Below are 25038 nucleotides of genomic sequence, written 5' to 3'. Positions count from 1 at the left end.
CTTCCTGTCTTTATTTAAAAATTTCCATGTAAAGGATGGAGTTTTTCTAGCTGCTTGTGGACAGTGCATTGCCTAAGTTTCAACTGAAATGCAATTGTTCATATTTGGAAATGTCTTTATTGTGATTTTCAAAAAAAATCACTAAAGCACATTTTTGGAATCATTGACAAAGCTAGATATGATTTGCTTTATTGAATAATTTTTAGTTAATTTTTCCACTGTCCTTGTTAATATGTCATTCCCTCTACATTAATAAAATGAATTTAATACTGAGCAATGAAAAAATTGTGCAACGTGCTGAAATTAAGATAACAAAGTGCACCATGTACATTTAAAATATCTGACTGTAAGTTGAATAATTTTTAATGCAAGTCTGTAATATTTACCTTTTTTAATATTCCCCACAGGTGAAGCAAATGACAAACTAGTAATGAATATTGACTATCTTGATTTACATATAAAGCTTCATTATTTAATATGCATTTTAGTGCTGAAGGCTGGAGCATATTTAAAGTTCTGCTTTAGTTCTTGAATGAAATTGAGTTCATCTGTTGTCCAGCTGTGAACTTGCCTACTTGACCCAAACTCCTCTAATGTTAACTTGATTGGCTCATTTCCGTACTGCCTTTAACTTAGCCTGGGCCCCATTTATTCTTTGAAAACCTGGAATAGATTCCTACAGAGCAGCTACTTGTAGCTTATTGTGTTAATGTTTTATTTTAATACTTGGAAGATGATGGTAAAAGTGAATTTGTACGAGTAAAATATTTGCAAAGAAACTTAGCCATGGGGTATAAATGTCTGATATATATTATTTCTTGTAACCAGATAAACTCAATGCAAATGGACTGACTCCAGTTCAGGATTTTTTTAAAGCTCAACTTTTGTTCACTGGTCCATAGAATGCTAACAGCATTCAGTTTCCAAATGCAACAAGCTTATCTTCTGAGAGTAGTGCAGAAGTATGACTATGACAACAGGCTTGGGCAAGCTTGCATTTTAAAAAAAGTTGTTGTGGAATACTGCTTTGCACATTAACCCTAATGAAGGACTCTGAGTTGATGAGTTTGATTTGAACAGATTGAAGAAATTATTGGCAAAGAAACAGATGACAAAATGTCAGTTAACAGCAGAAAAATCTCTGGACGTCCATCCTATTACTACAGACTGTTGGGGAGGTCACGTCTTCAGAGACAACGCAGTCGATCCAGGAGTCGCAACAGGCCAGGCAACAGGGGTAATGCAGAGTGATATGAGATTCTACGGAATCCTAGCTCTAGTTAAATCCTAGTTAAAACTTTTTTCACTGTTATGAATGTGAAAATTACAATGTGAATCTTGCATGCCTGCAGTGATCGTTTCCCATCTTTGCAAAACTATTTTCGTTGTATTATGTGCAAAACCAATATCAGAAAACATTTGTCTAATTCACACATCATAGAGAGGATTCACTTCAGTTTTATTGCAGTCTAAGTTCAAGTTTCTTTTGTGGTTAATTATTTTGGTCATAATTGAAGAAAGCTGTTAATTCAAATCCATGAACTCTATACTTTAAGAAACATGCAAAGAATACAACCTGGTTTCTGGAATATTACTTTTTAATAAGTATCTAGCTTGTTGTCCTTTTGAAAGGCACCACTTTCTACATAACAGTTTGAAACATTGTCACAGTTTATTCCCCTGCTGCTGTTTTCTGTTTGATTATAATACAGAGCTGAAAAAGAGCCAAAGCTGGTATTTGCCATTACTTAATATGAAACAAGTTATACCTTTAAACTTGATCTGGAAAATGTCTCATATGAGTTCCAACACAAAACAGCTCTGTTTTATTGATCACTTTTATGGTAAAGCTCAAGTATCCTCTGTGATCAAAGATGTATTTAGCAGACACGTAAAGATTTACTGCGTAAATAAATAGACTAACATTGACTCGACCAAAGCATGGGTTGCTGTTTAAAAACATAACACCTGTCATTTTGTGTATGTGTGTGCTGATTAGTGAAAGCTTATGGCAGCACACAGTAGAAGTCAGATCACTGAGACAGTACTTGCTCAAGGAACTGCTGTTGCTCTGGTTGGATCACAGTTTGCAGATGCATTTGTTAACTTCATAACAATGGCTTTTAAATAAAAAGTGCATTAACTCAATTGACTTATAATGCATACTGCCAGAGCTGAAAGATGAGCATTCTCAGGATACGCAAAAGATGCATTTCACTGTGTGTTTCGATGTACATGTGACTAATAAAGATGGTCAAAAAGTGAAAGCCCATGGGATGCAAGAGAGAGTGGCAAATTGAAGATAAGTTGATAGGTATTTTGTGATTGAAAAGCTGTTACCACTGGGTTTCCACAGGGCACAGCAATTGGTCCCTTGCATTTCATTCTATATTATTGTCTCACCTAAATGTGGGGCATATAATTAAGTAGTTTGCAGATATACAAAAATTGATCATATTGTTGACGTGAAGGAGGAAAGTTTTAGACTGCAAACAAGCAGGTATCAATGATCGGGTCAGTTCATTAGGAAAATATGAAATTCAATCCAGAGAAGTGTGAGGTAAATGGGGAGGTGGAGAAGGCAAAAGAACACAATGGGAGGATACGTACATACAAAGGAATAGGACATGGAATGGGGCGCTCACCCCCTTGAACCATTTAATCAGTTTGTGGCTCATCAGTTTGTAACTGTAACCCAGCATTCGTATCCACCTATGGTAACATTTTGCTGCCTTATCTCATAACTCTGCCTTAAAAAAATCAATGCCTCTGTATAACTGTTTCAGAAAGTTTTAGCCTCTTTGGGGGGGTGAGGAATCACACAGTCTGTGTCTGTAATAGGTGACCCTGATTCTAGATTTCCCACGAGGAAACTTCCACTCCACATTTACCCTATCCAGCCCCCTCAGGATGTTGTATCTTTCAATCTTCTAAATTCTAGCAGATACAAATATAGCATACATAACCATTCATTCCATATATTGATCTTGTCAACCTTCCCTGAACTGCTGCAGTGTATTGGCATCCATCATTAAATAAGACTAACACTGTACAGGGTACTCACCTGGGCTATTCTCACGGTATCTCCCAAATCTGCAACCTCTACCACTCAGGAGGACAAGGGCATCAGGTGCATTGGAACATGAAGGTTCCCTTCATACAATCCTAACTTGAAAATACATTGCTAGTCCTACATCACTGGCTCTAAAAACCAGTACTCTCTCCCCTTCAGAACTGTGGAAGTACTTTCACAAGAAGGACTGCAGCAGTTCAGGAAGGTGGCATACTATCACTAAGGCTAATTAGGGATGGGCAATAAGTGCTGGTTCCAAGACATTGAAAATAATTTTTTAAAAAGTGGTTTCACCAATGCCCTTAAATGACTGATGCGTAATCTTCCTACTTTTGTGTTCAATTTTCCTAGCTTGCCTAATGATTTGTTGTACCAGTATATTAGCATTTTGCAAATCAGGTGCTTGGACATCCAGATTCCCCCTACATCTCAGCTCTTTGGTCTCTCACCATTCAGATTATTTTTTTCAATCTCTTGCCTAAGTGGACAATTTCATATCTTCCTAAATTATATTCTATTTCCCAAATTGTTGCCCACTCATTTAACCTAACTATATTCCTTTGTAGTCTCCTTAAGTCCCCTTCACAACTTACCTACCTAGAATCATAGAATGTTGATGTCAGACATCATCAGAAAATGCAAGAAACCCTACTCTTGGTGCTTTTATCCAAGTCATTCATATAAATTGTAATAGGTTGCAGCCCTAGCATCAATCCCTATGGCACACCACTCATTTCATCTTACCAGTCAGAGAAAAGACCCATTTATGCCTACTCTTTTTCCTGTTACCCAGTCACCTAGCTTTCTATCAATGCCAAAATGTTACCTCCTACATACAGAGTAGTACAGTGGAGCAAAGCAACTGTGTAGTGTATCCTTAAAGGAAGTAAGACAGGTCAATAAAGTGTATGAAAAAGTTTATAGAATACATTACTATGTTAGCGAAGTCATGGAATATAAGAACAGGGAAATCTTGCTTAAATTGTTTACAACATGGCTGGCCAGTATTATGCACAATTCTAGTTCCATCTTTACAGGAAAGAAGCTGCAGAGAAGACTTGAGATATTATTGCCGGGGGATTAGAACATTTTAGTTTTGAGGAAAGATTGGATTGGAGATGGTTGTTTTCCTTGGAACAGGGGAGACAATTGGGATGGATAAAGTTATGAGAGATTTGGATAAAGTAAAAGGAAGGACTTATTTCTCTTGGGTACAAGACACAAGGGAATGTAGATTAAAGGTAATTGTTGAAAGGATTAAAAGGGAAATGAGGAAAAGGTTTTTCACTCAGACTGGAACTTCTTGCCTGAAAGGATGGTGGAGGCAGAAACCCTCATCAAATTTAAACAGTGCAGGTCCTCCTCAGGTTATCGCAGTGTTCTGTTCCTGTGAACTGTTCATAGGCGGCAGAAGATGCCTGCAGCCCCGCAGCAGTCGACGAATCCATCCCACCAGTCTCCCAAACACTCATTCATATGTACAGCTGTATGTAGGTCAGGCATTTGTAACCTTAGGAGGGCCTGTAATTGATGAAGAGCTTTGAACTGCAGGGCTATGGACTGAATGCAAGAAACTGACATTAGACTGAGTGTCACTTTTGTTTTAAACCTTCATTGGGCTGGATGCCCACTTCTGTGTCATAATTCTGATTTTCTCATGCCTATTATCTTCTATAATGTTTGGGCCTGCATCTTCAGAATAGCAAATTGCAGTTGCTTTTGTTTGCAAATATTGATATACTTCCATGCCTCCATGCTATGACTTGCAAAAGAGCACGTCAGCTATGCAGAGGAATCTACAATGTCATTGCAGGATTCCTTTTGATTAGATGTGCAGTGATAAGAATCTCAAAAGTGAATAAATAACATAAGAAATTAAAGTACAAGATCTGAGTTTGAGGTAAATAGTCCGTCTGCCTTTCATATTGGGAGATATCTGCTGAACTCTGGCATTAAATTAACCTTGTAGTGCCCAACTTTGAGCCTCCTATGCAGCTTTGTGTGGGACCAAAAAGCAGCCTGAAAGGAAAGGGAGAATTTCAACTGGGAACACACTACCCGCAATGTTAGCATAGGACAAACAATATGTCCTCTACCGTGCATGAAGTAGACTTTAAGCAAATAAGGGCATAAACATCTGGATCCAGTCCTCACTTCAACACATCCACCATTTGAAAATGGCAAGTGATATACAGAAATCAATATTGTGTTGCTGTCGCACCTGAGATTGCCAGCCTCTGACCTTAATGAATCCTTCTTCCCCATTTCTTTCTGCCTGTCAAACTGACCTAAAGAATATGGTTGTGGCTCTCCTGGCACATCCGATCTCCTTACTTTCCTTCCCGTTCATTGGCTTCCATTCATGTTATCTGGACCACATTCCCTTTACAAGGCTCAGTTATTCCTTGGACCTGAGTTTCTCACCAACTACCACTCATGCCCCATCCACCCTTTTCTGCCAAGGTTCGCAGAGGCCCTGTTGTAATCATAAAACAACTTGTCATCTCCCCTTGTCCCATTCCAAACTGAATATTTCCCAGTGGGCAAGGATTGCTGTTGTTACCCTTGTGCTATCATTCTGTTGTGCCATTGCCAGGTTTAATATTTGTCCAGAACCCAATGTTTTCAGCACTTTGGATCTTGCTGTTTGTATAAAAGCTGCCCAAATCAATATTTCTTATGAATATTCAGATGTTTAATTGCATTAGGTAAAAGGCATGTTTAAACAATTATCATAACATCACAGGTGATATGTTTCTGCTCGCTGAGACTAGTGAACTTTTCAAGGAGTGGTTTTGTATATTTGCATAGATGTGGAAAATTACTTGATGGGTGCTTTAGGAAACAAAGCAAGTTGCCAAACTTGCAATGTGAGCTATCCCTCAGCTCGACCCCTTTTGGTGTACCTGTCTTTGTAAGACAGCATGTATAAATAAATTGTTTTCTTGGCCTTTTTTTTCCTGCAGTTCAAGAGGTAGAGCAAATTAGATTGCTAGCTTGATATCAAGCAAAAATCTCATAATGGCCAGTCAGAGTGTGGCTTCACTGGTAATCTTATTGTTGTCTGAAACTTGGACCATCTCCTTCAAGGAAATCTGAAACTGTAATAAACCTAATTTGAATTATTGAATAAGGCCTTGGTGAATATGTTCAGATCTACTTACTGTCAAGCTAGCCTGGCAGTACAGAGCAGTCCAACCTACTTCAAATCATTAGTCACTGTTGAGTCTGCAGGACATTTACCACCAGACGTTGTCAGTAAATTACAGAATAGATTAGTTGTCTGAAGAAAGTCTGGTTTTCACCTTTTCAGATTTGAACATTCATCCTCGAAATTAATTTTTGATGCATCCTTTTTGATGATCTTATTTAAATGTATTTCATTCTTCTGCATTTTTAAGAGTACAAGAGTTTTAACTGATAATGACTTGTGGCAGCAACTATTGGAGCAAGGGCCTTTATAAGATTCAGTATTTTTTCATAAGGCACATTATTGTCCCAACATTTAGTAAGTCTATGAGTCTGGTAGAATTTGGATATAAACCATGTGTATGTCAGCACATTGTATGGAAGTGTAACACACTGATTTATTTTAAATATTTAAAATAACATGCATTGTATAAATGAATCCATTGAGCTCTGGTATTCCATTGCATTAATTTCATCACACACTACAGATAGATGGATTCATTTGTACAGACTTGTAGACTTACCATCCAATGAGATGGTATATGTTTGGTGTACTTGTCTATGTTGCATTCTGTTTAGGATTTTTAAAATGCTGAATTTTAGCTTTTATTCCACCATTGGCTATTTTTGCCTGTCATAATTAAAGTTCATTGTCTTTTTCTGTTTGTTCTGTTTCTGCATATTAAGTGCTGCCTGTAATGAATTTACATAAACTTTTCGCAATGGCCATTGACTATAATTTCATGAGCTATTTATTAATTCCCATATCATGTGAATGAATGCCATGACTGGTGAAGTTATGGTGTACATCTGTGATACCTTCTTCATGATGCAGCAATCTAGTCTAATGTAGTTTGTTGTCTGCACTGCCTTAGCCTAACCTCACATTTTGCTAAAATGCTTTGAGCCAAACTTTGACCTTTGACTAATCTTTATTGGTGTAAGGGAAATTACCTGTGTGTTTTATTATCTTGCATGTCTTCTTTTCTGCTGTGGAATAGTGGGCTTGATTTAACTAGCCAGTTGTAAATTATTATTGTTCAATTATAAATAATTGATGTTTTGAAAAGAAATGTTGAGACATGTTGCAATTCAGTTCTAATTCTAATTGGTCCCATCTATTTGACTAGTTTAATTTAATTAGTGACAACCATAGGAGTCTCCACATTAGATTTTCCATTACACTACACTGTGCCTTTGGATGCAGCAGGTAAGCAGATCAGAGAACATGTCAAATAATAATTATCAACGACAATCGATTAGCACTGTATTCTTAATTCTTCTGGCTGCTGTTTATAATTAAGAGTCAATACTGTGGCCCATAATGGAGTTAAATTGAGCTAATGTTTAAGTTGGTGTAAGTTTCTGAGGTGTACAGAGCCATAAAGTGACCAGGAAATTGATTTGGAAATTTAGAAATTGATTAAGGTTGTTCCAGACACTGAAGTTTTAAGGATGCAGCTAAGTAAAAAAGTTTATTTTCTGATAACATTTGTATTCTGTTTTGAGCATTATTCATGGTGATCTGAGGTATGATACACCTATGAAAATTTCATCAACCTTTAGTCAAATCCTGCAGTAGTAACTTCCCTACATCAAACTATAATTTATTCAGAAATATAGTTCTTCTAATGGAAGGAGATTTTAGTTGGTGTAGTATTGCCACATATAGTTAAGAAATATGCTGTAATATGCTGTGATACAGAGCAACATTCATTCCATTTTGTATGAATGTGCATTAAAGCAGATTAAATGTAACACTGTGTTGAGTAATGATATCCTGTTGTGCAGTGAAGTTCTTGAGGATGAGCGTTAATTTCCTTTTGATATTCCCATATACTGCACCCGGAAGTGGCAGAGCCAAGACAAACAATTAATGTTATTTCAGTTGGTAGTAACATATAACAGCAAATATTATCATCAAACATCACTTCTATCTGCTCACTATCAAGTACCTGCAGTAACTTGTGTGTGTGTGTGTGTGTGTGTGTGTGTGTATGTAAAAATCTATGGTTCACTGGTGTCATTGATTTGGTATCTTCTGTTTATGCTTTAGGCAAAATCCATTTTCAGGTCTGAGTTCAGTAGTACCATGGATGGGGTTAGATGAGCACTGCTTAATGTTAGAGGCATGACATTCCTAACCTGAAAAGTTGCACTGCAAGTGGGTCCCCTGTGATGTCAATTGTTTGCTACACTAGAAATAGACTCTGAGTGGAATGCCCTTCTTTTGTGCTGAGTTCTATAGCAATAATAGGCCCCTTTATTTAAAGTAACTGCCAGTTGTAGCTTGACAAATGGAGCTGTTTACTCAAATCCCTATTCCTGGACCCCTTCTCGTTCTTCATTCCTCCTTTTAAAATGCCCATGCAGTTTTTGTAAAATGGTTATACCAACTGTCTCAGTATTCACTGAGAGGAAAGCAATCCATGTTCTGATACCATCTCTGCAAAAGAACTCTCAACTCGTCATTGACTCATTTAAGCTTTCCATTCATTCAGAGGCTCAATTTCCCTTTATACTCTTTTCCCAGATGGTGGAAACAGACTTCTGCCATATATTCTCTACAAATTTCCCATTACTTTTTATATAAAATATGTACCTGTAAGTCACGTACTAATAAGTCACATGTACATCAAAACACACAGTGAAATGTGTTTTTTATTCGCATTACTGGGAATGCTGGGGGCAGCCCGCAAGTGTTGTCACTCTTCTGGCGCCAACATAGCATGCCCACAACTCCTAATGTGTATGTCTTTGGAATGTAGGAGGAAACCAGAGCACCCGGAGGAAACCCATGCAACACGGAGAACCTACAAACTTCTTACAGACAGCGGCCGGAATTGAACCGGGGTTGCTGGCGTTGTAATAGCGTCATGCTAACTGCTACACTACCATGCCACCTTAAAATATCTTTTAAATTTTTCACTGGAAGAATCACCCAGCTGTTTCTTGACAGGCTATTGAAGTTTCACTTTTTATATTCAATGGTGTTTTTTCAGAAATTAGATGTCAAGAATACTAATGGTTTGACTTAGTGTCCTGGCCATTTAAACTTCAATCAACACTTCTAAAAGCTGATTATCAGGACATTGGTTTCATTGTTTGTGGATATTCCTTAAACAGGAGTTGACTTCCACCTTTGCTTTCAAAACTTTTTGTACTGAATTCTGTTGTATTATTACCATGAAAGTAGCTGGAAGTAGAATTAGCTTTGTGAAGTAATCCATACGTATAAATTTGAGGAAATTTGAAAAGGTTACTGACACAGTTTTTCAAGCTTTGGTGAATTTGTCACTAGCTCAACATGCACAAATGTAAACAGATCGGGAAAATATCATTTGAAAGCATGACCAAATTTTTCCTGTGTATCGTTTACCATTCAGCCTAGTAATTTAGTTTTGTGTTATTTGATGTCTGTCTTGAAATTACAGAGGCCCTTCAGACTTCAGATCTGAAAGGTACACTTTGGTTTGGCAAGATTCTAGATCCACAGCAAAAGACTGGATGACCAGAGCGTGGGAAGCCTAATTTGAGTGAAATGGAAGTATAAACAAGATAATTGTTGGTCAGGTTGTTTTGCTACCTGGAGCAGAATGTAGTTTTTAACGAATTAGACTTTTCAAAGTCAACATTGAATTGGAGTTTGTTTGGTTCTATAAGATGTAGTTATTTGGAATCTGAGTTTAGCACGGCAGATTTAGAAATCTGAAGAGCTCAGTTTTTGCTTTATTGTGGGGAGGTTGGGAGCAGAACCAGGTCCACTTTCAGAAAGTGCAGCTATAAGGAGCACCCTAATCATCAGGGTACCTTATACTATACCATACTTGCGATAGGGGATGGCAGTACAATTATAGCCATTCACAAGCTCAGTTTGCTTCACTGAGAATTTTGCATTGTGCTTTCTCCTTAAGAGTAACAATAGACCATGCTTTCCTCGTGCCAAATGATAAAACTAAGGCTGCAGTCATTAACCTAATTTTCACTTTAGCAGGGGTAGGGTTAGCATCCCCTGATGTGTTTTACTTGTGTCCTGTTCTTCCACAGTAACTTCAACAGATATATGACTGAGTTTACCAGGCTCATTCCATTTCACATATTGTGTCCTCAACATTGTCAATGCATCCTTTGTTGTGGTGTTTCTTATTGTACACAATCTAACAAAATCTCTTTTAAAATTGGCTAGGCGCAAGTACTGTATTTGAGGTGTCCAAGGAATAACAAGGGATACTTCACTGTGCCTAGATCTTCTACTATTGAGAATTTGCCTGTGTGCATTATTGGCATTATCAATGTAACCATCTGTGCAGACAGGTATCCATCTGCAAGTGGGCCCAGCTAAATCTGAACCACTTATTGGAGGATGATTTAACTAAGGATATCATAGACCATGTAGATAAGCTGACTACAAATCAATTTTCGTTTCTGTGCGGGCCTGTTTAGTATAAATGTCTAGGCAATGCTGCTGAGGTGTGGACCGAGGCAGCTCTGCTGGCAGCTTGTTCCCTGTCTTTTCTCATCACTTGTTTCTGGCTTGTGAACCATGAATCACTCATTTTGTCCTTTTGGGGTATGTTTTGCTGTTTCCATTTTTAGCAAAACTGTTGAGAGTGACAATGTTGTGCAAGTTGTCTGGGTGGTTTCCTTATATGGTGTAAAATATCTGGGAACTCTCTTATTTTTAGCTCTACTTTTATTTTTAAATTCTGCAAGTGGTATTATGTAGCCTTGAGCTGTTGCAAGCTGCTGTATCATGGACAATGCCATGCAGCTTCTCATTTTGCAAGCAGTTCTGCATGATGCATTAGTAACATGCATCATACAGCAAAACATAGTGAGCATGATTTATGAAAGGGTAAAGTTGGTTGGTTGAATAGAAGGCATTTGAAGGGAATTTTGAAGTCAAGGGAATGGAAAGACGGAAGGATTTGAGAGTGGCTGGACTAGTGATTATGTCACTAAAGTAATAGTCTTTAAGGTTGAGTTTCCAAAGTCAATTGTTTGAGAGCAGTGATTGCCCAGAAGTTCATCTTATGTGGAGCATTGGGAGTGGTATTGAGTGTCTTGTGCCATTAGCTGTAGAAAAAATGCAATTATTTGGAGTCTAGATAAAATATGATTAACTTTATTCTTTTGGATTAATTAATCAGAAACCAGCAAATATTGGTTTATCATTGTCACATATATCGAGATACAGTGGAAAAACTTAGTTTTGCAAACTATCTATAAAGATAATTTCAAAACCTAAGTATATCGAGATAGTACAAGGGAAAAGCAATAACAGAAAGCAGAATATAGTGTTACAGATACAGAGAAAGTGCAGTGCAGGTAGACAATAAGGTGCAAGGGCCATGACAAGGTAGACTGTGAGGTCAAGAGTTCATCTTTAACATATGAGGGGTCCATTCAAGTGTCTTATAACAGTGGGATAGAAGCTGTCTTTGAACCCAGTGGTGTGTGTTTTCAAGCTTTTGTATCTTCTAACCGATGGAAGGGGGGGTGGGGGAGAGAATGTCCAAGGTGGGAGTGGGTCTTTGATTATGCTGTCGTCTTTTCGGAGGCAGCCAGAAATGAAGACTGAGTCCATGGAGGGGAGGCTGATTTACGTGATGGACTGAACTGTGTCCACAACTCTGCAATTTCTTGTGGTCTTGGGCAGAGCAGTTGCCATACCAAGCTGTGATGCATCCAGATAGGATGCTTTCTGTGGTGCATTTATAAAAATTGGTGAGGGTCAACTGGGACATGCTGACTTTCCTTAGCTTTCTGAGGAACTACAGGAGCTGGTGTGCTTTCTTGGCCATAATGTCTATGTAATTGGACTAGGACGTATATCATAGAAAGTTGAAGAAACTTTATGAGCATGCAGATTAGGAGTAGACCACTTGGTCCTTCAAGCCTGCTTTGCCTATTAATAAGTTAATTGGCTGATTTAATTGTAAACTCATCTCTGCATTCCTGTCTACCTGCAGTAACCTTCCATCCCTTTGCTTATCAGCTATCCATCAGTCCCTGCCTTAAAAATATTCAAAGACTGCTTCCACTACCCCTCAAGGAAACCTCCAAAATCACACAACCCTTTAAAAAAAAAATCACCTCAACTATGTCTTAAATGGTGACCACTTAATTTTAAACACTGACACCAAGTTCCAGATTCTCTCTCAGTAGGAAACATCCTCCTGATGAGGTTGGGCCACAGGGCCAGTATCCGTGCTGTATTGCTCTACAACTCTATGATGTGCACCTTGTTTAAAATCCCTCAGGATCTTGAATGTTTCAATCAAATCATCTTTCTTTTACACTTCAGTGCATACAAGCATAGTCCGTTAAAGGATAACTTGCACGGTCCAAGTATTAGTCTAATAAACCTTCTCTGAACTGCTTCTGATGCATTTACATCCATCCTTAAATAAGGATGTGATCTTACCAACACTACATATAACTGAAGCTTCAATTCCTCTTGCAACGATAATATTCTGTAAGCTTTCCTAATTAGTTGCTGTATCTACACATTAGCCTTTTGCAAATCATGCACCAGGAAACCCAGATCCCTCTGCATCTTGGAGCTCTGCAGTCTATTACTGTAAAGTTAACGTGTCTTTTTTTATTTTTCCTACTACTTGGGCAGAGCAGTTCCCATACCAAGTTGTGACATATCCAGATAGGATGCTTTCTGTGGTGCATTTATAAAAATTGGTGAGGGTCAACGGGGACATGCTGAATTTTCTTAGCTTTCTCCATTTGCTAGATCTTTGCCCACTCAGTTTAACTTATCTATGTCTCTTCATAGCCTCTGATCCTCTTCACAATTTACTTTCCTACCTATCTTTGTGTCATCAGCAAATTTAAACTATACCTTTGGTGCCTACATCCAAGTCACTTTGTGGTTTATTTAAAAAAAATGTGGCCCTGGTGTCGATCACCGTGGCACACCACATCTTACTAACTAGAAAAAGGCCATTTATGCCGTCAGTGTTTTTTGTTAGCCAGCCAATAATTTATCCATGCCACTCCTTGCTACTCCTTGCAATGTTTTCTGCAATAACATTTGAAGTGATATTTGTCAAATGCATTCTGGGTATCGAAGAAAAGCCCTTTATCCACAGCACACGTTACTTCACAGAAGTCCAATAAATTTGTCACACATGAGTTCCCTCTCAGAAAACCATGTTGACTTTACTTGATTGCCTTGAATTTTTCCAATTGCCCTGATTAAATGCTTTTAGTAAAAGTTAACATTTTCTCTTTGATTGGAGTTATATTAGCTGACCCGTAGCCTCTTGCTTTCTCTCCCCAATCCCTCCATTAAGGAGTCATATTCAATATTTTCCAATCTATTGGAACCTTACTTATTAGACACAATTTTGTAATATTAAAACTAACATGTCATCTATTTCACTAGCCTTATAAGGCCCTGGACTTGTGTCCATCAGGACTCAGAGACTTGTCAGCCCACAACGCCAAGAAATTACAATACCACTTTCCTGCTAAATGTAATTTTCCTGAGTTCCACCCTCCCTTTCCGTGCTTGATTTATTGCTATTTCTGGGATGTTACTTGTTTCCTTCATTGTGCAGACTGATACAAAGTTCCTGTTTAATTCATCTGACTTCTCCTTATCTCCTTTCTTTCTGTTATTATATTTTCTAAACTCACTTTCTATAGGGCCAACAACACAGAAGGAGCCCATTTGATACCTCTTGTCTGTACCAGTGGATGGGGAGAAAAGCTACCCAACCTAATGCCATCTTCCATTACTTGACTCATTGGCCCTTGCAGGCCACAACTCTTAAGTAAGCATCCAGGCATTTTTTAACTGTGAGCTTCTGTGCTTCCCTCAACCTTTCCAAACAGTAAATTTCAGACACCCTACCACCCTCTGGGTGAAAATCTTTTCTTCAACATCTCCCTCCTAATCCTTCTACCAAGTACTTTAAATCTATGCCTTTTGGTTTTTCACCTGCCTGCTAAGGGAAATAGGTCCTGGCTACTTACTCTGTCTGGTTCCCTCATTTTGTATGTGACTAGTCTCCCTAGGCCTTTTTTCCAATCTTTCCTCATAGCTACAATTTTTCCGTCCAGGCAGTATCTTCATAATTCTCCTTTTGCCTTAATTGCAATCAAACTTTCCTTTAATGTGGTGACCAGAACTGTACACAGTACTCGTGCTACAGCTGAACTAGTGTCATATGCAATTTCAACGTTAATCTTTTCCCTTATCTTCTGTGCTTTGGCTTGAAAAAATGAAAACATCCTGTATGTGTTTTTTTTAACCACTTTCTCTGCCTGGTCTGCCTTTAAGGATCTGTGAAAGTACACTCCAAGGTCCCTTTGTTCCTGTCATTTAATGTGTACTGAGCCATGTAGATCTTCATTAGTAACAGTTCTTTGTCACAAAAGCACCTGTTAGTCATTACCCTCTGCTTTCAATCACTAAACCAATTTTGGATCCAATTTGCCACTGCCACATGCATCCTATATGCCTTTACTTGTTAACCACCCTATCAAACGGGACCTTGTCAAAAGTCTTGCTGAAATTTCTATAGACAACAGCAAACGCACTGGCCTCATCAGCCTTATTATATCCTCAAAAAATTCAATCACATTAGACAGACTTGATTGTTGTTTAATTCATGTCTTTCTAAATCAAAGTTTCCGTTGTCCTTCAGAATTGATTTCAATAATTTGCCCATTAGTGAAGTTAAATTAACTGACCTGTAATTACTTGGTTCATCCCTTGCCTACCTTTTTAAACAGGTTCAACATTTCAATCTCCCAGTACCACTCCTGTAACTAAGTATGAGTAAAATTATATTTCAGTATGTAATATTATAACTATATTTCAGTGAACCCTGCCTGATTCGGGGGAGCTCAGAAAAAAAATCCTGGTTGTTGCTATTCATGCATAAGATAAGATAAGATCTTTATTAGTCACATGTACATCAAAACATACAGTGAAATACATCTTTTGCGTAGTGATTTTGGGGGGCAGCTCGCAAGTGTCACCACGCTTCCAGCGCCAACATAGCATGCCCATAACTTCCTAACCTGTACGTCTTTGGAATGTGGGAGAAAACCAGAGCACCCGGAGGAAACCCACACAGACACGGGGAGAACATACAAACTCCTTACAGACAGTGGCCAGATTTGAACCCGGGTCGCTGGCGCTGTAAGTGTTTGAATTTATCAGTTACAATAGTCTGCATTGATTAAGCAGAACCAATTTGTTGAGTTCTATAATATTTTAATTGGAAATTATTTTTAACTAACTTATTCATAATTATCCAGTATTTGTCAGACCTACAAATACCTGTCAAAAAAAAAGGTGGTTGAATAGAAATTGTTCGATGAAACCACGTGTCCACTTGTTGGACATAGTGTGTAATGTGCTATAACACTGGTTATAATAAAAGCAGAATGCAAAGCAGATTGGGAAATTATGGCATTTATAGAACAGTGACTTATTCAAAAGCAATTTTGCTTTTTTAACATCTGTACTAAATTTTATGGAAAGTATAAAAGATTCAGATTCAGGCACAACATGTCTGGTGCTGCTTGTTGATACTGACTGGATTGTTTCTAGGATATTGAAAAGGAAGGAATTCTTTATTTCCAAGGAGTGGAATTTAAAAGCCACCATGTAGAAATTTTTCATATTGAGTATATCCCACCCCCTGCCATGCATAAATAGCAAAATTGGAGAGTTGAATGTATCATAGATTATGGCTATAACTTAGCAAAGGATTAACCTGCTGTGTTATGTGATGTTATCTCTCAATATTGTTGTCACCTGGATTTACTGTGCTTAATAAATAAGTTACCTTGCCTAATATTGCAGAGAGCAGTTTGTAGTGACTAGGTATTTTTCATCCACTGTAATGTTTTTATTTTTAAAGTACAATAAATTTCTTGAATGGAAATGGGTTCAAACCACCGAGGAATTTTTTTGCCACGGTGGGGGGGAGGGGGGAGAAGTGAATGCATATGTTCTTTATAAATTGGTTTGCAAAATGTGTTACACATGCTGCAGTTTTCCTCCATAATGCTTGAAGACAAAACACATTTCGAGATCTATTGCTAGAAATACATTACACATATGACTGATATCAAAGAATATAAACACTCAAAGCAGAGTAAACCTTTGGAAACATGTCAAGCATTCTTGAAATATAAGCAGATTGTTTTTAACAGAAGTATACTCCAAGAGACAAAAACATGCTTTTGGGTTTCTTGCAACACTGTGACAAGCTGTCATTTTACAGAGCATATTTTTATATTTCCACCAATTTGCCTTGTCAGCTTAGAGCTTTGAATTTTCCCTCTATGTGTAACAGAATATTGTTGTATTTGTTTTATTTCAAATGAGTTTAAATTCATTAATCACTCTTGCATTTCGTTAATTTAGTACAGATACTTGAAACTAAAATAAGAGAAGTCATCATTTTATTGTCTGAAAGGAGTGCAGAGTAGTTAGTTTCCATGCAGACTTAATCCCAAGATCTGTGACTGGACATGTCTGCAGGGAGCAAAAATTCACACGTTAGAGCAACATTTCAGTATGCTGATGTGAAGATCATTTCAGGTTTACTTGGCAGATGACATGCAATTCCTTAGTGTTTTGACAAGCCATCTTTAATAAAATGAAAATTAAACAATGGATCTCCATGTCTGTCAGGGAAAGAGCAGTGAACAAAACAATTTGTGTTGTAAACCAAAGCTGTATAATTGCTTGTCCATCACAATCTAAACAATAATGCTATAATATATGATGAAGCTTGTTTCTGCAGCTCTTATTAACATGCATTCTATTTTCTATTCCCAGAAGGTAGAGATGTTGTTGAGTGTTCCAATCTTGGCAACATTATGGCAACATTACAAGTGTTATTGTAAGGTATTTAACACAATGAAACTGTTTATTCTTGCTTGCTTCTAACATAATGTGGAAAGCAATAAGGAGTGACTTGTACTACTCCAAATGAGAGGACATGGGCCATCACAACCATGAGTCCATCAGAGTCAAGCTTATAGTTGTGTGTGTGTGTGTGTGTGTATCGATAAATTATCACAAACTAGTGAATGAACATAGCATATTACTAGTCTATAGGTTAAATGCCTTTACTACAGAGCCTGTAGGGAAATGTGGTGTCTGAAAAGATACAGATAGGAATATTTAAATTGCTGAACAGCAGAAGAAAGAATGATTGGCTGTAACTCCAGAGATTTCCAGATACTGCTGTGTCACTCACTAGATCTATAAAAAAAATGTTGTGAACCTCCAGAAATATTGCTTACCTATGTGATCAATGGTACAATAGAGGATCTAGTAGTACTGTCAAAAGTAAGGCTGGAGCATTATGAATGTTGCATGTTCAGCTTTCTGTGATTCATTGAATTAACCATGTTTTGTGAAAGTGATCATTCAGTTGACAAGTGTTTAAGCTTATTCCATTCATCACTGTACTTGTATTACCTTCCTCTGGAAGCCCATGTTCTACCTTCATAAGCTGCATGTAGTACCTCATCCAAAAATTTATCAGCTTGGTTAAAAATGATTTGCCCTTCACAAACCCACACAACTTGCCTTCATTTATTGTCTTTCTGGTTACATAAATTTCGTCCCCAGTCTGGAAGCCCATGTTCTACCTTCATAAGCTGCATGTAGTACCTCATCCAAAAATTTATCAGCTTGGTTAAAAATGATTTGCCCTTCACAAACCCACACAACTTGCCTTCATTTATTGTCTTTCTGGTTACATAAATTTCGTCCCCAGTCAATAGTTCTGAAAATTTTTCTCACGACAGAGGTTAAACTAACTGGCCAGTAGTTGCTGGGCTTACCCTTACTCCCTTTTTTGTGAACAAGTGAATAACATTCACTGCTCTCCAGTCTCTGACACCACTTCAGTATCCAAAGAGCATTGAAAGATTATGATCAGTGCCCTGTGATTTCCTCCTATATTTCTGTCAAAGTCCTAGGATGCATCTTATCTGGTCCCCACCACAGGCTCCTTGTTCTCACTGGTCCTTTCCCATCAATCCCATGGCCTCGTTACACTCCTGAAGCCACTGGGCCTCGGATACAACTAAATTTTGCGTCATAGGGCGTGATGTTCAAAACAGCTATTTGTGTCCTGCTGTGATGCCACCAAATGGTCAGTGCATGAACTAATTGGAGAAATTCACATACTTCAAACAAATCATACAATGAAAATGCCACATTAGGGTGTACACTACAATTATCTTTTCCTCAGTTCTTAAATCATTTTTTAAAAAAATTCTGTGTAAAAGTATTTTAAATTTTGCACATTATGCGTGATGGATTTTTTCACAATTAGTTATGAAAATTGTTTTGTGACAACATTCTCACCATTCTCAAGATGTAATATGTATGTTAACAAATAATTTAGAACAAGTCAATAAAGCAAGGTTAAGAGAATTTAATTTGGACTACATTGTATTTTGTATCCCATTAAATAATAGTGAGCAGTTTCTCTAAAAGATTAACTGTGGAAATGCAGTCTTTGTCCCTGATAACATCACATTATCTAAAAATTCAAGTTGGTTATAAATTAACAAGAAAAATCCATGGCACAATGGAAATGCTGTAAGGTATTTAAGTTGCAAAATACTTGAGTGTCAATGAATGCACAGTTTGTTTTATTAACCACAAAAATTGTCATCATTCTGGAATTCACTGCTTCCCTCACCCTTTCAAACAGCTCTTGTCAATGAAGCTGCTCTTTCTTTACACTGCTTTAATTACATTATGGAATGCCAGGTCAGGAAACATAATCTGCACATTATACAACTGAACTGGCTGTAATTTTTCAATAGACTGCACGTTTGACAGCAAAAAGAGCTGGAGTAATTGCAGCATAAATCTTGAGGTAGTCTGTTTCATCAAATTCTTTCCATACCAGATGTCTTGGAAAGCAAATGACTTTTTTTAATGTATTCTTCATGGGTGTTCCATGAGACTTTTTGACACCTGTAGCTGAAACACTCTATCTATTTCAATTATTATGTGAAATTGAATTGCAGTTTGTGACATTTATTTGATAACACCACCTTATTGCAATGCAAGATATTTAGAAGGGGGCTCGAGCATTGCGTTTGCTCTTTGCTTGTGGTGATGCACAGCATTTGATTTAACCATGTTTCCTATTTAAAAGATCTCCACAAAAAGGTTTCATTTTGTTTTGACTATCCAAGCTCTTATGGCTTATTCAATCTTGACACCCAAGAATTCGGGTGAGTTGATTGGGGATAGATATCAGCCAGAGATTAAAATCTAAAGAATCAGAATCAGGAGTGCAACACACCTTTTAGCTCATCAATTCTGGTGTGAACCAATGTGAGAAGAGTGATGAGTGACCACTTCATTTGTAGGAAGCAATTTGGTTATTTGGATATTATAATGAGTATGCCTTCCTTTATTTTAACAGTCACTCTTTTTTAATTTATTTGCTTTGTTTCTTGTGCTTCAGGAAAGCAGATGGGTTGAAGTAATAAAACCATAGAACCATACAGCACAAAACAGGCCCTTCGGCCCACCATAAGAGGGGAAGAATCCATGAGGTTTTTTTTTCACAGTAATAAACTGCAAATGTTGGAAATCCAAAATATAAACAGAAAATACAGGAAGAACTTAGCAGCTCAGACAGGATCTGTGGAAAGAGAGAAAGAGTCAATGTTTAAAGTCACTGACCTCTCATCAGAACTGGCAAAGTGAGAAAACAAGCGCGTTTTAAGGTGCAGAAAGGAGGAGGTGTGAAGTGAATAAGAGGGAGTTTCTGTGAAGACTAAAGTTGTCAAGGTAACCATGAAATTCTGACAATTATAGATAGAAAATAAAGAACAAATTGAAACTGAAATATTCAGCAACCTCTATTGAGTGAGGGGATTAAAATCTGGTTACCTGAAATTGTTGAATTCAATATTGAATTCCTTAACCATGGCTTCATTGTTGACAGGGCTCGGAACCGTGTCTCCTTTTTCCCACACTTCAGCTTTCAGCCCCTTTTCTCTCAGCAGAGCAAAGATAGGTTCCATTTGTCTTCATCTTCCACCCCACATTAAAGCGAATACCCTCCATAATTTCTGCTGTTTTCAACAGAAGCCACCACTAGACACATCTTCCCTTGGTTTCCCTTTACAGAATTCTGAAGGAACTTCTGTGACTTCCTGGTCCACCAATTATTCCCCTTTTGAGCACCTTCATGTGCAACTGCAAGCAATGTAACACTTGCTCTCTAACCTCTTTCTTTCCCATCATCCAAGGATCTAAACAGTTCTTCCAGGTGAAGCAGCAATTCACTTGCACTTCTTCCAAATTACTGTATTTCATTTGATGGTCACGATGTGCTTTCCTGTCAGTGAAACCGAAAGTAGGTTGGGCGGCTGCTTTGTCCAACACGTTGGTTTGGTCTGCAAGGGTGATCCTGAGCTTCCAGTTACCTGTCACTTTAATTCTCTGTCCTGCTCCCACTTTCACCTCCAACACTGTTCCCAACTTAAGCTCAAGGAACAGCATCTCCTCTTCCATCTGAGTATGTTGCAGCCTTCAGGACTCGATATTGAATTCAACAGCTTCAGATATGAAGCTTTGTCCTCTCTCTCCACATTTATTGCTGGATATTTCAGTTTCAATTTGTTGTTTATTCTCTGTTCTGTCTTTAAGTGCCAAAACATAATGTAGTGGGCACCTTGACAACTTTGGTCTCCACTCTGATGGACATTTCTTGTGTTTTCTCCACTCCTCTCCAATTTAAAATACATTTTTTGTTCACTATTTCATTTCTGATGGAAGGTCAATGACCTTAATCATTTATTCTCTTCCCCTCTCCAGGATGTTGCCTGACTGAGTTCTTCGAGCATTCTCTTTTCATTCCAGAGGTTTTTTTCCAGCACTATTTGTAGCTTAGGAGATATAAGTGAGTTCCTGCCAAACCCATCAATGGGCTGCCCAGTAAATCAACCACCTTGATCTCTCTGTTCCCCTGACCACCATCGATCTTACCAATTTCCATTGCCATAAACACCGCTGGCTGGCTGTGGAAATAAATACTTTGCCCTCCCGACAGTAACTTCTGGAGGAATTGTTGCTGATGAGGCATGAGCTCTCTGCCTACAACATTCCCCTCTGCAGAGACAGATTTAGAGGCATGACTACACCAGCAACTCTGACCAAAACAGTCTTTCCAGGTGAAGCAGTAATTCACTTGCACTCCTTCCAATCTAATGTACTGCATTGATGTTCACAAGGTGGCCTTATTTATAATGAGGAAACAAAATGCAAATTGGTTCTTAGGTCAAAGGAACACTAAATACAGAGGAGTGACTCTGAGCTTTGGTCCCCTGCTGCTTTAATTCACTGTCCCACTCCCACTCTGACCTCTGTCTGTGGCTTCCTGCACTGTTACAGCAAGGCCCAAGCTGAGTTCACTTCTGAGCAAGTTACAGCCTGCAGGACTCGATATTGAATTCCTTAACTTAAGATAACTCACTGTTTCTTTCTGTTTGTATCAGGACTGGCATATACGTTTGCCATTCCTCTTCTTCCCCCCCCCCCCCCCTTCTCTCTTTTTCTTTCATTTGTATATTCTGGCCTGCTCGGCACATCCCAGTAGACCAGACTCCACAACATTAGCAACACATCACACAAAAGAGCTTAACTGTTCATTCATTTCATCCTATTACAGACATTCCCATTGTTCCACCCATTGCATTACCCTCCTCTCTGCCACTTAGACTAACTTGTGTTCTCCTCAGTTGTGATGAAGGGTCTTCAACCTGAAACATTAACTGTTTCTCTTTCCACAGTGGCTGCCTGACCTGCTGAGTTTCTCCATCATTGTTTTTGGGTAAAGTGCAGGTGTTGCATTTTTCACGTTTCATAGAACTTTCAGCCTATTGGATTTGATGGTTCTCAGAGCCATCCCATCAATCCCATTTACCCTACTTATTTCCCTGTAACCACTTTCTTTTTCACACATGTCTGTTAACACGCCCTTGATTTCCCCTACCACTATATAGTACAGAAATAACCAAACAACTAATATGTCCATGAGATATGGGAGGAAACCCAAGCACCTGAGGAAACCCACTCAATCACAGGGAGAACATGCAAACCCCACACAGAGAGCACCTGAAGTCAAAATCAAATTCAGGTCACTAGAGCTGTGAGGCAGTTGCAATACCAGCAGCACCACTGCATGGCACACCTTAACTACAATTCCTATAGCTCTCCTGTGATGTGCTGTGGGAAGGTGGGGGGTGAGAGTTGGTGGAGGTGGAAGAGTGACCTGAAGCATCCCAGAGTGAACTGTACTTTCTGAATGGTGAAACTGGAGGAAAGGCATGGGATTGAGTTGGTGGTTTTGAAAATTACAGGGACAATCTGTTAAATATAGTCGAGTGGAAAGTGAGGACAAGGAGAGTTGTATCTTAGTTTTGGTATTGGGGAGAAGGAATGAGAGCAAAAGTGCAGGATGTGCAACACAGTCATTTATCTTGTCAACCGTGGGAAAGCAGAATCCACAGTTGAGGTAAGAGGATGACCTATTTGGTGCACTGGCGCAAGGTGGCATCATCAGGACTGATGTGATGCAGAAAGAAGCTGAGGGAATGGACTGGAGGCTTTGCAGGGAACAGGGCAGGCGGAACTAATTAAGGTGGCTGTTGGAGTCTCTAGGTTTGTAGCGAATACTGAACACTGGACTGTCTGCTGAAATAGAGGAAGGAAGAGTTGGAACTCCACCATATGGAGGTGGGAGTAAGGTGAAAATTGGCAGCAAAGTTGTTGAAATTTTCTAGTTCATGGCATGAGCAGTAGGTAGCACAGATTCTACTCATCAATTTACTGAAAGATTTGAGTGAGGTCATCTGAGTGTGATTGAGTAGTTTGCCACATTCAGAGGGATGAGCATAGCTACAACGCAGTCATATCCCATGAAGAGACAGCATGTGCTGTATTTTGTTTTTATATTGCTCTTATAGGTTTGAAGTTCTGGACTACAGGGGATAGGGGAGGGGGTGGGGAAGGAATCAAGATGTTTGCTGATGAATCTGGTACTTTCAAGCCAAGTTTTTCACTGTACCTCGGTACACGCGACAATAATAAACCAATTCCAGTTCCAATTACTTAATCTTTCATTGCTTCTTGCTCAGAAGAAAATCTTAATAATAGATTTGCAATATCAATTTGGTACTTAGTAGCAAATGCTCACAGCACTCCAAAAAATGTGTGCTTGTAGCGGCTAGCTACACACTATGAAATGAAGACACAGAGTCGCTGGTTTCAAAATCAGAGGTTGAATGCCGACCCGGGGCGCAGTGCGCCTTGAATAGCTGAAAACTTCCCGCGCTACAGTCACGCGCGGGTCACCTGACCTTCCCGCGCGCGGGCTTTCCCAGCTCAACGCTGGGGAAAAAGGAGGGCCCCGTGCCATCTTGGATCGGGGCCTCCGACGATGTCGCGATGTCGGGAGCCGGTTCGAATGCCGGTGCAGTGAGTCGTTACATGCTCACAATATCTTTCAAAAATGCAAATGTTGAATTGACTTATTTAATACTTTGAGATGTATATAATACTGATCAAGTAAATTGATGATTCATTCAAGCACCCTTAAGAAAATCTTTTCTTCATCTTGTGCTGGTTAAAAGGGGATTGGATCAATATAACACTCTAAAGTGATACGTCATTAACTTTGAGGAGGGATTAAGCGTTCATCTTCATTTTTATTAGTAGGACTTTGTTTAAATTGATTATGAACCTAGAAATATTAAATGTATGTTTAATGACTTTATCAAACTCTTTGTTAATATTTAAGACACCTTGTTTTCCAACTTTCTTTGCACCACTTACTTTGGCTTGTGTAATAAAAGAAGGGTGTGAAAATAATCTCATTCCTGTACTTGCTTGAGTTAAGACTGCCCAGCTCACTTCATGTAAAGCTCTTGCATCCTGTGCTGTATCGTACTTTGTCATTCCTGGTGCATGGCAGTGCTCCATGGTGAGCCTCTGCTTGGCTGGCTTCTGGGCCTGACAGGAAATTAGGCTAATTTCTGCTTCTCTTAGGTGCAGCTCCTCTCAGGGACCTGCGTTAGTCTGTCACTTGATGTGGAGCTTGTGGAGAGAAAAATCAGTTTTACCTGGTTAAATTAGATATTTTTGTCATTGGAAAGCTGTTAAATCATACGCTGTGTGACTTCTACCTTGGTTTAAAATTAATTTAGGTTTGTTGCTACAACAAGCATCTCAGACAAACATAATGTATGAAGGAGAACTATAGATTTTACCAGTGGTTTTATAGCTGCCAAATCATTTGAAATCAATTTATTTCAATTAAAATATTTTCATTGTTTCCTTTTACAGTGGCATATATTTTACAAAATTCTGAAGTGGTTTGTTGTGAAATGCAAAAATATTAAAATATGCTTGGAAGAAAACTTGCACAGCAGTGACTTGTCAATCTGATCTTTGCTGATTCAGTAACACAGACAATGCAGTATAATTTTATACAGTTTGCGTCTTTTTTTGTTGTGCAAATTTGATCTACCAGACTTTTACATCTAGCTCAACTAGCTTCATTGAAGGTTATCAAAATTCTTTTCACCACTACGTGATTTGATTAGTGCAGAAGAAATGATTTTGCACAAGTCTGAAACACATTTTTAAAGTTTTAATACCTACAGTAAACTTGACTTAAATTGTTGTGCAACCAGTAAATACAAATTACTATTGAAGTAATTTTCTGTCTCTTATTTCAGCTAAG

General features: G+C 38.4%; 1 protein-coding gene across 1 annotated transcript in view; it reads left to right on the top strand.

Moving 5' to 3' along the window:
* The first annotated feature begins 1104 nt into the window (after positions 1–1104).
* dab2ipb (DAB2 interacting protein b) overlaps positions 1105–25038 on the top strand; it is a 255946-nt gene continuing 232012 nt past the window's right edge. Inside the window, 1 exon segment of the mRNA XM_052036965.1 lies at positions 1105–1237. Coding sequence (XP_051892925.1) covers positions 1117–1237 — 121 coding nt within the window. The 5' untranslated portion in view covers positions 1105–1116.

This window comes from Pristis pectinata, chromosome 23, assembly GCF_009764475.1.
Source record: "Pristis pectinata isolate sPriPec2 chromosome 23, sPriPec2.1.pri, whole genome shotgun sequence".
Lineage (NCBI taxonomy): Eukaryota > Metazoa > Chordata > Chondrichthyes > Rhinopristiformes > Pristidae > Pristis > Pristis pectinata.
Note: the sequence above shows the minus strand (reverse complement) of the source record. Positions and strands in the feature narration are given on the sequence as shown.